The following is a 12,492-nucleotide window of genomic DNA, read 5'->3' on the forward strand; positions in this document are numbered from 1 at the left end:
CCAGCGGGAGCGGTGGGCCAGAGCGTGGCCTGAGCAGTGGCCTGAGCAGTGGGGGAGGGACTGGGGACTAGACCTCCCCTGCTGGGAGCTCAGGGGCCAGGCAGGATGGTACCGCAGGCCGGATGTGGCCCGCGAGCTGTAGTTTGCCCACATCTGCCTTAAAGTCTATGAAACTATCTAGGAATGCGGTCTCAGACCCTCCAGCCCTGCAGGGGTCTGAGACTGTAGGTTTGAGCCCAGTGTTAACACAATTGGTAGTGGACACAAGGTGGTTAGTCTCAAGCTAGATTGCTGTGTAGACTTATCCTTAGTTACCAATTAAGGCTTTGTCACGCCAATGCATGTTCACCAAATATGCAAATTAAGGCAAAAATTTTATTTGCATTAATTCCAGCTTTTGGGATTTTCAGCCTTAGCAGTGAAGAGGCCTTGGCCTCTGTATCTCCCTTCTGGATCTCTTCATCCTTCTCCAACTTCTTGGCAGTGCAGCCCTAGAGAACCTGTACTGGTAGGAGCTACCCTGCTTGCAACAAGCTCTGGAATCCATGGGGACGGAAGAGGAGGGGAAGGAGAAGAATGAATTTCCACAGTATTGAGGAGCTAATCTGGGCCCAAATGTAAAGTTAAAGAATTTTATCTTTCTTTGCCTCTTCCTTTCTGCCCCTGCAGTGCACAGGCACATACAGCATGGGTGAGAAGAAGGGAAGAGCATTCTCTCCAATAAACGTTAATGTCCAAGGTACTAACTATATCCAGGTTAGTTCCCTCTTTTAATAGAGATGACCATAGCTGATCCTGTCAGATTGTAGATTTTGTCAGACGTGATTACCCAAATCAAGGGTACTCTCTCCCACCTTCACATGGAAGGGATCCAACTCACATGGAGCCAAAAAAGTCTTGTTTGAATCCCTTTAATATGAATTAGGTTGGCCCTCAAAGAAAGCCATCGTTTTACAATTATAGCGCTTCATTAAACCACAAGGAATAACTATATCTGCTAGTTTATCTTAGTTCAGTTTATCTAGCTGTGTTGTATTCAGTGTTTCTTTTACTATTTACCTCATCATCAACCCCATTTCATGTCCATCCTACAGGGGCATCATTTCAAAAGGAGAGCTCTGTAAATCTAAACAAAATTGCATGCAGCATCTTTCTCTGTTCTTGCCTTATGAGACTATTCTGACTTGGCCTGCTCATCAAGTGACAACTTGATAGAGAATATTAAAGAAAATACAGGACAGTACGTCCAAAACTACAATTTCAGTGAAGTGGCTGGATTACACCTGTACTCAGCAATAGAGATACAGAGCCAAATTCTTCTCTCAGTTGCACCAGAGTAAATCAAGTTACAGCCATGAACTTAGTCTCAAGTGACCTTTGTTTATTCCAGGCTCTGTCATAGGCCAACCCCTTGTGTGACCTAGGGCAAATAATTTAGTTCCATATCTGTAATATGCGGATAACAGGACTTCCTTACTCTCAACTTTTGTCAGTCCTTTCTGTTTAGATTGTAGGATCTTCAGGGCAGGCGTTGTCTCTGATAGAGGCTAGTATAATGGAGTCCTAAGCTCTCATCTGGGACTGCTTAGCACTATTCTAATACAAATAATAATGATTAACTGACTTCATAGATATTTTGATGAGCAGGTTAAGATAAACGGATAAAAATCTATAAGTGCAGTTCAAAAACAATAAATTCCCCCCAGCAGAGATAGAATGTAATTATCCAGAAATACATTGTTTTACTGCAAGGTAACCAGACTGAACACAGAAACAGGCTGAGACAACGTAGAAAAGAGATTGAAACCAAACCAGGGAAGTGGGGAAGAGTTGTTCACTCAGGAAACAAACCTGCCTTTCAATGCAACATCCCAAATCTTTGAAGCAAGAAAGTTCAATGTCTGTATAAGCTATATTGTCAGGACTATTTAAAACGTGCCCAACCCTTTCTATCTTTGGGATAATTAGCTGTAGGGATGTTTTCACAAATGTGGCTCCATAAATAGTTCCTTTAGCAAACCCATGTTAAATGTCTGTAAACTAGACTCTTCTGTAATTAGTTGTGGATGCCAATCACTTAGCTTCCTTGCTTTTGCAAGCTGTTTCACTCTAAATTAGTGTTACATGGAAAAGAATTGATGATTAGACAATCGGAAGTGGTATTTAATAAGCCTTGAAGCGTGCATGATGCATGCCTAATAGTTTTGCCCCTGTGCAAAAGTCTTAATTAAATAGAGCTGCGTATTGCCGGCTGAAGTGAGGTGGTAGAAGCCATGTATGTGGCTAAGGGTAGAATACATGTACGTAATACTAACTTCAGAGAACTCTACATGTAAGTAATAACTTTTCTTTCTCTGTAAGCCTGATTTCTGAAGGCTCTCACATGCCGAGATTTAGTGACAAAAAGGAGTGAGCTGACCCTAGAATTTTAAGAACACAAGATTTCTAATGGGGCTTGACAGTTCAAGGGCTAAAGAAGCATTTTAATCTTTTGTGCCCACCCAGTCTCCATACAAATGTAAATATCTTTCTTTAACAATTTGCCAAGAAATCTGGTTTTAATTTGTTAGCAGCAACCCCCATTTCCCGCAGCTTTTTCAGAGTCATGTCACAAGTTTGGCGGCACTTTGACGTTTTTCTCTGTCACTGTGTCATTGTTTATATGATGTCTGCTTCTTCTGTCCTCCTTTTTATGCCTGGAATATTTTTCTTTCATTATTTCACTGGCTAAAAGGAATTTGGGATTACTAGACAGGATGAGAGTAGATTAGCCTTTTTTCTTTTCTCAACCAGCCTTGAAGTTCCCATAGGAAATAAATAGTATTCCCAAAACATACAGTGTTTTTTAATTTTTTTTAAATTAACTAAAATGATTAGGTCTAATAGAGAACATAAAGGAAATATCACCAATATTAGTTGAGTGTCTTATTGGTATATGTAGTGTCCACAATTGTTATTTATGACCTTTTCTGCCTTCTATTGTGGACTTATTCCAGGCTTAGGGAGTTTACTTTACTCCTAATAGCAAAAGGCTTTCTAGTTCCCACAGAGTCATTCAGAGACTGACTCATACTCCTTATGTTAATTGTTCGGCTCCCAAAATACAGCACTTACAGGGTGTGGCTCCAAGGGGAACAGTCACTGTACTTAAAGGGCATGTTCAAAAGTGTTTCACATATAAATCATTTTGTTTTTTTATTTTTGATGCCTTTTCTGTCACGGTTTATGGGAGAAGCATTTGAAAACAAAATAGAAAGGTCTCAGATGGTATAATAATCTATCAGGAGTTCACCTCTGAACTCTGAATTTCAAACCAAGCTGAGGTCACAAGCGAAATTGTATTTGTTGTCTCAGTGTTTGTCTGGGACCTCTTATCCTCATTCCAAAACCACCAGGCAAGTATCGTTCTCTGTATAGGTTAGAGCTGAGATTTGTTGCCTGACATATTGAGTATGGGCAGCACCTATCTACAGTCTTCCTTTGTCTACTTTATACTCTCAGGTTTCTAAGTGCTACTTTTCACCAACTATTTATTGTCCCCCCTCCCACCCTCCCCCAAAATCACCTAATGGACAAATGGTCACATCTCAGTTGGCCCCCTTTTTGGCAGTCTCAGCAGAGTGAATGAGATTTGACGCTGTGCTACCTCAACAGCCTTAGAGTTAATCCCTCCAGGGGAGAGTGGAAGTGTATTGGTGGGGCAGCACAGGGGAAACACTGCTGCTCTCCAAGATCTAATTGTTCTTTGTCTAAATAGGATTTTACTCTCCAGGACTGTCATCCAGAAATTATTGAGTGAGGTTCTCTGGTCTGTGTTGTGCAGGAGGTCAGACTTGATGATTGTAAATGTCATTCCTTGTTGTAAAATCTATGTGAAATTCACTTTAAAATTGGAAAAAAACAAAAAAAACAGCTCGCCCTTACACGCACCCTCTTACAGGGCTCCCCTCCCTGATAATATACAACCTTATGGGAACGCATTGCATCAAATGAGGGAAAGAGTTGGGGCAGGGATTTATGATTCATGTTAAAATGATTTGGGTTTGATTTTGAGATTGAAATTATGTATGCATTTGCCTGCGCTTACTTTGTGTGTGCGTTACTGCAAATGTGCATGGAGAGTAGGTGCACGTCTGGCTCCAGGTGCACGCACAATTGTTCATAGAATTTACATCTGAAAATCAGGATCATAACATCTGCACTTTTTTTTAAACCAAGTACCCAAATGGCCAGATTTCTTCCCCCACCCTTCCTCTCCTCTCCACTCACAAAACAGGCAACTGTTTCCACTGAGTCATTTCACTGGGGAGAGAGGTGAGGTTTGGCCCCCTCCCAAAGAACAAACAGGGCTAGTCCCCCAGAGCCGTCAGGTTCCCAAGTTATGTCACAGGCACATTCGCTTTGTGCCTCCACAGTCCCTCTTGGCTTTCTTTGGCTCTTGCTGGCTGCCTAGCAGCATAACTGCCCCTTGTAGGTCTGTAGTGCAGGCAGCAAAGTAAGACCACAGTCTCCCCATCTGCAGAGGCTGGCCCCAGTGGAGTTCTTTAACTAGATTGGATAGGAAGGATTCTGCAAGAGAGACAATTCCCACCCACCCCAGTGCCATTTCTCTTCTTCACCGTCACATTACTCTGCCAAGTTCTTATCCCTTCTGTACACAGCCTCCAAAGATTACACTGATGTAAAGTGTCCGGGAGTTAGCAATGAGGTCAGCAAACAGCCTAACTCTCTGTAAAATTGGTTCATTGTGAAAGGAAATGCTCACAGCTTGAGGAGAAGAGCATTTTCCTTTCTTTTTCCCCATCTCCAAATTACATAAAACCATGGTACTGCTGTTAGTTGAAACCAGAAAGAATCCCCCTGTGGCCTCAGAGTGGCCAACCATGTCAAGCCCTGATCATCAAAATGTTAGCATTAAAAGTTTTAACCCTTACCTTCTTAAGTTGAGTAAGTAATACTCTGCATATTTTTAGTAAATATGGAAAATTATGGGAATTCTTCAGAGAATAAGGGTATAGACCACTGCGCCACTCAGTCTCTTCAGAAAAAAACTGACAAACACACTGTCTGCAGCAGAGATTCCTGGCATTTGTCACAGTTTGAGCCACAAAGATGTCAGATATTTGCCAATGGTTTCCTCAGATGGTTTGGAATCTACATCCTTTACATTACATTCTTGTTTGTTTGTGGTATATCTTAATGTGCAAAATATGTATAGTGGGAGCCTGAGAGGGGAGCAAACTGACTAAGGTGTCCCAAATATTATAAAATTTAAAGTAATTTTATTCTGAGCTGCCTCTCTAGGCTGTTCAGATTAAAAATAATAAAAAACATCTGTAAGTCATGGCATTATCAACAGAGTTTTATTTTCTGTAATAGAAGCTTAATGGGCTCGCATTTTAAACCTGTGTTTTCTTTTGGAGCAGAAAGAAAAGCTTTTTAGTGGGACCTCTGAATATTTTGCTGAATCTACTGAAAACGAAAAGTGTAAAATTCCTCCGACTCAACAGATAAAGCAAGACCTCTTGCAGAAGCTGTATGTCTACCTCTTCCTTTTTTCTATTTGTAAGATATTAAATATATGATCTGACAATGAGTAATGCAGTCTGGCATATGTAGTGAAAAGTCAAGTAATGTGCACCCTGTTCTGTATATATAGGATTACTGTAGGCTAGTAAACATAGACAGGCAACTGACTATGAATAAGCATATAAAAACACCCATTCTCATTTTATAGAATACCAGATATGGCCATTACAACCCACTTATATCCCTTGTAGCAACAGGCAGAACCAACATGCTTCCTCTAAAGAAAATTTGAGCCAAAACAAATACATGTGATGTTTGAATCTGGTGGAAAACACTTTTTAAAAAAAAATCACCTCCTCCCCTTCTGTGTGTGAGTCTGCAATATACAGATGGGGAAGAGGGTCAGAGTAAAAGTTTATTTAAGCCTGCTTTGTGCTCCCCCAGTCCTGGGCCAGCTGTGTGTCAGACTGTCCCCTGGCACAAGTTAGAGAAGCCAATGGCCCTAAAGGGTTATTACAGCACCTGGGGATCAATGGATTACAGTGAGGGCTGGCAACAACCTCTTTAGCCCTAGTCACATCCCCTGTGCTGGCTACAGAGAGGGGATTAGGATGGGAGCTGCTTTGGTGGCTCTACATCACTGGAAGATTCCCCATTTCTGAATTGCTTCTCCCAGGGCAGGATATACTGGCTTTAGAGCTGTTTTGCATCAGCAGAACAGCAGAAAGCACTTTCAGCAAGGGAGAAGTTGTGCTGAGATCTTAGACTTTAAATCCTACATATGCAACTTCTGTACTTCTGCATCATGTTCATCTTCCAGCCTGTGTGAAGTTTAGATTTGTGTGCAGTTGAATGGTGTTTATGTACTGACATCTGTCAAGTCTCTTGTCATTCCATTTTCCTTTTGGAACATCATCCACTTATCTTACCTAAGACCTTCTCCAGATGAAAAGGCTTGATATCAGCAGAGTAATGGTTAAATTTTAATAATACTTTGAAATGTACCAGGAGAAATTCCAGAGAAACATTCTAAATTAGATTAGAACTCTCCCTCTTTCTCTGCATGTTGTGCATACGTATGTATGTGTATGGTTTGAAACCATATAGGCACATTCTGAAGCACTTCTTTATCTAGCCAGTTTGGGAAGGAATTCAGTATACTTATACCGTATTGACCCCTAACATCTGTAATGAATCTAGTTCTGCCTGCTGGAAATTGTGAACTCCTTCACAGCTTAGTCATTAATAATTAGGATTCCCCTAATGCAGTGGAAAATCAGATGGATAGTGCTTGATACTATCCACACTAGACAAACATTATTGTCAAGATGATATACAGGCCATCTTTTTTTCAAATTCAAAATGGGTTTGCCCTAGTCATCTTTCAGAATTTGTTAAAAGGGCTGTAAAAATCAGTAACAATTCTTTATTATTAAAAACAAAATACTTTTTTATTACAGTGTGAAAAGGACAGAAACAAGGAACAGTAACATGAGCAAACTTCAAACCAGCAAGGACACAATGCAAGTGTATCTTGGCTCAGGGGACTTGGAGACAGGGAGCAGGAAGAAGGACCATCAAGCTCCTTCCGATCCTCAGTCTGAAGTAAAATGTAGGAGTATAGGACAACCAAAGGATTGCATAAATACAGCTGAGAGCAACTCGGAGTTTCCTGCCTTAGAACTGGAAAATCATGTTAATCAGAGACAGCCAGATGATGCTAGCAGCCAGCAAAAACTTCACTCTGCAGAGTGGTTAAAGATGAGACTTCTAAGTAGTAACCCTCCATGTAGCTGTGAGTCAGCACTGCCAGATGCAAAAGAAAGTCAAAGAGTGACTAAAACACAGAATCAACAAAAGAGCTGTGGTTCAGAGGAAGAGTTAGACCATTGGAAGAAAGTATCTTCTGAACAGGGTCATTTAATCCCCAAAGTTGTAGAAAGGAAAAAAAGCAACTCTGATTGTTTAGAACCATCTTCGGAGGAGAAGTCCCTACTGAATCCCAAGTTGTTTTCTAAGCAAGACTTGGCAAAAGCCATGTCTGATGAAGAGTCACTTACTTTAGGAAAAATTCCCCCAAGACCTGTTTTCATAAAAAATAATATACCAGTAATACAGACAAACCAAAATGAGCCAGCCACAACCACTGAGGAATTATCCCTAATGCCACTATCCTCTTATTTAAAATTTAACTTCGAGCCTTCAGAGAAACTTATCCAAAAAAGAAAGAAAGAGGGAGAAGATGGGCCTAGAAAGTTAAAACTACGGAGACTTAAGAAGTAATGATGTATTAAATATTACCAAGGTGAAATCCATTATGCAACCAAACCTGTATTCAATAGACAGACACATTCGGTGAGTTTTTAGGAAGCAGTTCAGAATTAAAAGAAGTGATCAAAATACTGAATGTTAAACGTAGTGTCTATGTTGCTAAACTTTCCAACGATGAAACTGATTCATTAAATGCCTTAATCATTTGGAAGTTTAACAAAAGCACACCTGATTTTACCCTGTCAACATGAAGATATTTAAATATTTAGCAAAACAAGGATGAGGTGTTAGACAATGAATGAATATTCCGTACTTAAAATGTTAATATTTAAAGCTAGACATTCTATAGGGATGTGTTTTGATACTACTAATAAATCAGCATCTGGAGTTCTGATGACAAAAAATGCCAAAGTAACTTCCACTATTGTCAGCTAACTGATACAGACAGATTCTCCATTTTTCTGCAGACTATTAAACTCAACATTTTATTCATTGGTAAAACTCATCATTTAGGCTTTTGGGGGGGAAATACTTGGTTATTTCATCTGATCTTTGGAACCTTGTAAAGGAAATAAATACTACTGAAAAATTACCCTAGTGCTCTCATCTAAAATATTTTCAAGTAACACTTTAGCCTGATTAAAAACTGACGTGTGCAACAGTCATTTAGGGATGGATTTTTCAGCAGGGACTCAACATAAATGCACACACTTTTCTAGCACTAGCTATGCACACAGGTGATAGAATTTTCACATGCATACCTCATTGAGAGAAATGAAATTTGTATGTGCAAAGCCCATCACCTTCAGGTGCAGGAGTTATTGTTGGAGAAAGTGCATGCACGCACATTGAAAATCAAACATTATTTGTACTTGAGGGCCATTTACTAAAGCTTCCTTTGGTGTATTTGGGTTTAAGCTAAATCTATTGTATTTGACTATTATCAACATGGCATTGGAGTTAGTTCCTACTGTCACGTCTTTTTTAATATTGCTTTTATGGCTTGTGTACTTCATTTTGTGTGCCAGTTAACTCATTATTCCATTGTCTTCTTCCTAAAATGGATACAATAAAATTGCAAGAAATTTCATTTTTGATGAGTCTGAAAATCAATATGACCATCGAAACTACAGTATATGGAGCCAGTCCCACAAACTCCTACTACTTGGCATAGAGCTTACTAATACGAGTGCCCCCATGTACTTCAGTTTGACTATATGGGGCTTCAAGTAATGAGGTTCGGCAGGTTGGGCCTTAGATGATAGCAGTCATCTTAACAGTTGAGAGTAGGACACTCAAATTAAACGGCACTTTTGTGCCCACAGTTAGAACCCTGCGTGGATACAATTTTATATCTGCGGATGCAGATATGTGTGAATATAAATCGGTATCCGCAGAACCACAGGAGCCAGAGCCCTGCCAACGGCAGTTCCTCCGGTGCGGCTGTACCGCCCGCAGCCCTGCTCCTCCCCCCCCCTCGACCCCATCCCTTCCACGCAGCTGTCTGCGTCTCCTCTCTGGGGGCATGCACGCTGCTTGAACGCAAGAGCATGACCAGGGACAACTGCTGGTGAGCCTGGTGCCTGCCCCAGTGAGCAGGGCTGGGGGTGGTACAGCAATGCCGGAGAAGCTGCTGGCGTGGGGCACTGGCTCCTGGGAGCGGCAGCTCCATGTTCTGCTCCTTTCACCACTGCAGTTCCCAGGAGAGCCCTGCGGTTCCACAGATACCGATTTATATCCACGGTTATTTGCATCTGCGGATATAAATTTGTATCCACGCAGGGCTCTACTCACAGTTGTTAGAAGTAACCCCTCTGATTACTATGAATGTGAAAGAGATTAAGGAAAGAGACATTTTCTGCATTTTTTCTTTTTCAATTTGGTGACCTTGTGTATCTGACAGCACTTTTGTATAGTCCGTTTCACAGCATGCCTGTTGATGCTCACCCGTCCCCAGTCTATGCAAGAGGACATTTACGAGTAACAGGAGCAGCAAAGCTGAAAGTGAAGAGGTATCAGGCAGAAGTGAACATGGAGGAAGGATGGACACGTTTAGTGCCACTCCACAAGATCAGTTTAGATATCAGGAGGGAAACAGAAATTATTTGCATATTTATTAAGTGATTTAAATGAAGTATCAGGGCATTATTTAAAAGGTGCTCTGTCAGAAAGCTGATTTAAAAAAAATAAAAAATATTCTATTAACAGTGGAATTAAAGTATCAATACAAATATTTTAGACATTTAGTATATTCCTGCATGCATGGTCTAAGTCAGTGTTTCCCAAACTTGGGATGCTGCTTGTGTAGGGAAAGCCCCTGCAGGCAGGGCCAGTTTGTTTACCTGCCACATCCGCAGGTCCAGCCGATTGCGGCTCCCATTGGAAGCAGCGACCAGTATGTCCCTCGGCCCGTGCCGCTTCCAGCAGCTCCCATTGGCCTGGAGCAGCGAACTGTGGCCAGTGGGAGCCACGATCGGCCGAACCTGCAGACGCAGCAGGTAAACAAACCAGCCTGGCCCACTAGGGACTTTCCCTACACAAGCGGCGTCCCAAGTTTGGGAAACACTGGTCTAAGTGAATTAGTTTAGTAGATTAGAGACTGAGACAAGGGATTATAAGTATGTGTTCCACTTGAGTTCTCAATTTCCATTATTTCTAGTTTGCTTGTGCCTGGATCCCTTTTGCTGTGAGCTTTCCAGTACATTCTAAGTTGTAGCACAGTTAAGGTGTTAGCAACAGGAGACGTTCAGATGATAATCCATTAACATGCATTGACTTGAGTATGGAAAATCACTTGAATTTCTTCTTTCCAGTTTATCCCTTTCTGCCTATTAAGAGATCCTGTGCATGGTTCATCAAGACTGGCAAACTCATTGTCTACAGCTGTAATAAACACTAACAGGTTTGAGCAAGCAGGGCTCACATTTCCCATTGTTATATTTTCTTAAATGCGTTAAAGCCTTCTTTCTACAAAGGGGGGGGGGGATCATAAAGTCAATTAATTCAAGCAGTTCTGGAAAGCAAAATCTGACCGCATACAGTGTGTATCATCATGTATTATTATTAGTCTGTATTACAGTTCAAGGGTATAGTTACATTTTCAGTTGAAATACTCCCTTTAATTTCGTTTTCATCTTAATTGAATAAGATAGAATGCATATCCTTCTAAAGCAATTATTCAGGCAAGAAGTTATCCATTGGTGAGACTTTCCAAAGCATCTTGCTACAGCATAATCCCCAGTTACTCCTGGATCCTCAGCTGGCACTGCTCTGCATTATCAACATTTTTCATCTGTGTAAGGTAAGATTACCATTAATGTTTCACTCAGGTGTGGGCAGATCTTGCTGAAGTTTTTCAGGCCTCTGTGACCATCTGTTGCCATACACTCTTGTTACCTTTGCCCTTCTGATCTTGGCTGTCCTGGGTCTTTAGGTTTTTCTGATGCACTATCCAACCATATACAGCTCATTGAGAAAAGGTTATGGTCCAGGATCATGCTGGTCAGTGGTGTTGACTGATACCCTGAGCTTTGCTTAGGAACAGAAAAATGTGAGAAATGTTTTTTGTGGTCAATGGATTGTGAGCTAGCAGTTTGGATTATTGGAACCCTAATCTACTAGAAAATTTGCTTCGGAACATGATTAGTATACTTCCAGATAAAGGGAATATTAAGAACAAGGAGTACTTGTGGCACCTTAGAGACTAACAAATTTATTTGGGCATAAGCTTTCATGGGCTAAAACTCACTTCATCGGATGCATGCAGTGGAAAATACAGTAGGAATATAAATAGACAGAGAACATGAAAAAATGGGTGTTGCCATACCAGCTATAACGAGACTAATCAATTAAAGTAGGCTATTATCAGCAAGAGAAAAAAAGTTTTGTAGTAATAATCAGGATGGCCCATTTCCAACAGTTGACGAGAAGAGGTGAGTAACAGTAGGGGGAAAATTAGCATGGGGAAATAGTTTTTACTTTGTGTAATGACCCAACCATTCCTAGTGTTTATTGAAGCCTAATTTAATGATGTCCAGTTTGCAAATTGTTTCCAATTCTGCAGTTTCTTGTTGGAGTCTGTTTTTGAAGAATTTTTTGTTGGAGAATTGCGACTTTTAGGTCTGGAATTGAATGACCAGGGAGGTTGAAGAGTTCTCCAACTGGTTTTTGAATGTTATAGTTCTTGACATCTGATTTGTGTCCATTTATTTTTTTGCGTAGAGACTGTCTGGTTTGGCCAATGTACATGGCAGAGGGGCATTGCTGGCACATGATGGCATATATCACATTGGTAGATGTGCAGGTGAACAAGCCTCTGATGGTGTGGCTGATGTGATTAGGTCCTATGATTGTGTCCCTTGAATAGATATGTGGACAGAGTTGGCAATGGGATTTGTTGCAAGGATAGGTTCCTGGGTTAGTGTTTTTGGTGTGTGGTGGCTGGTGAGTATTTGCTTCAGTTTGGGGGGCTGTCCGTAAGAGAGGACTGGCCTGTCTCCCATGATCTGTGAGAGTGACAGATCGTCCTTCAGGATAGGTTGTGGATCTTTGATGCACAGGAGAGGTTTTAGCTGGGGGTTGAAGGTGACGACTAGTGGCGTTCTGTTACTTTCTTTGTTGGGCCTATCCTGGAATAGGTATTCTAGGTATTCTTCTGGCACTGTCAATCTGTTTCTTCACTTCAGCAGGTGG

At 41.1% G+C, this 12,492-nt stretch overlaps 1 protein-coding gene across 3 annotated transcripts in view; it reads left to right on the forward strand.

Annotated features, from left to right (window-relative positions):
- The window catches only part of SLX4IP (SLX4 interacting protein), a 135,885-nt gene extending 126,995 nt beyond the window's left edge, over window positions 1-8,890 (forward strand). For all 3 annotated transcript variants that reach the window (XM_050952174.1, XM_050952175.1, XM_050952176.1), the window contains 2 exons: window positions 5,427-5,536; window positions 6,990-8,890. In XM_050952174.1, the coding sequence (XP_050808131.1) occupies window positions 5,427-5,536; window positions 6,990-7,812 (933 nt within the window). In that variant the 3' untranslated portion in view covers window positions 7,813-8,890. The remainder of the gene's footprint in view (window positions 1-5,426; window positions 5,537-6,989) is intronic.
- The last annotated feature ends 3,602 nt before the right edge of the window (window positions 8,891-12,492 follow it).

This window comes from Gopherus flavomarginatus, chromosome 4 (assembly GCF_025201925.1).
Source record: "Gopherus flavomarginatus isolate rGopFla2 chromosome 4, rGopFla2.mat.asm, whole genome shotgun sequence".
NCBI lineage: Eukaryota > Metazoa > Chordata > Testudines > Testudinidae > Gopherus > Gopherus flavomarginatus.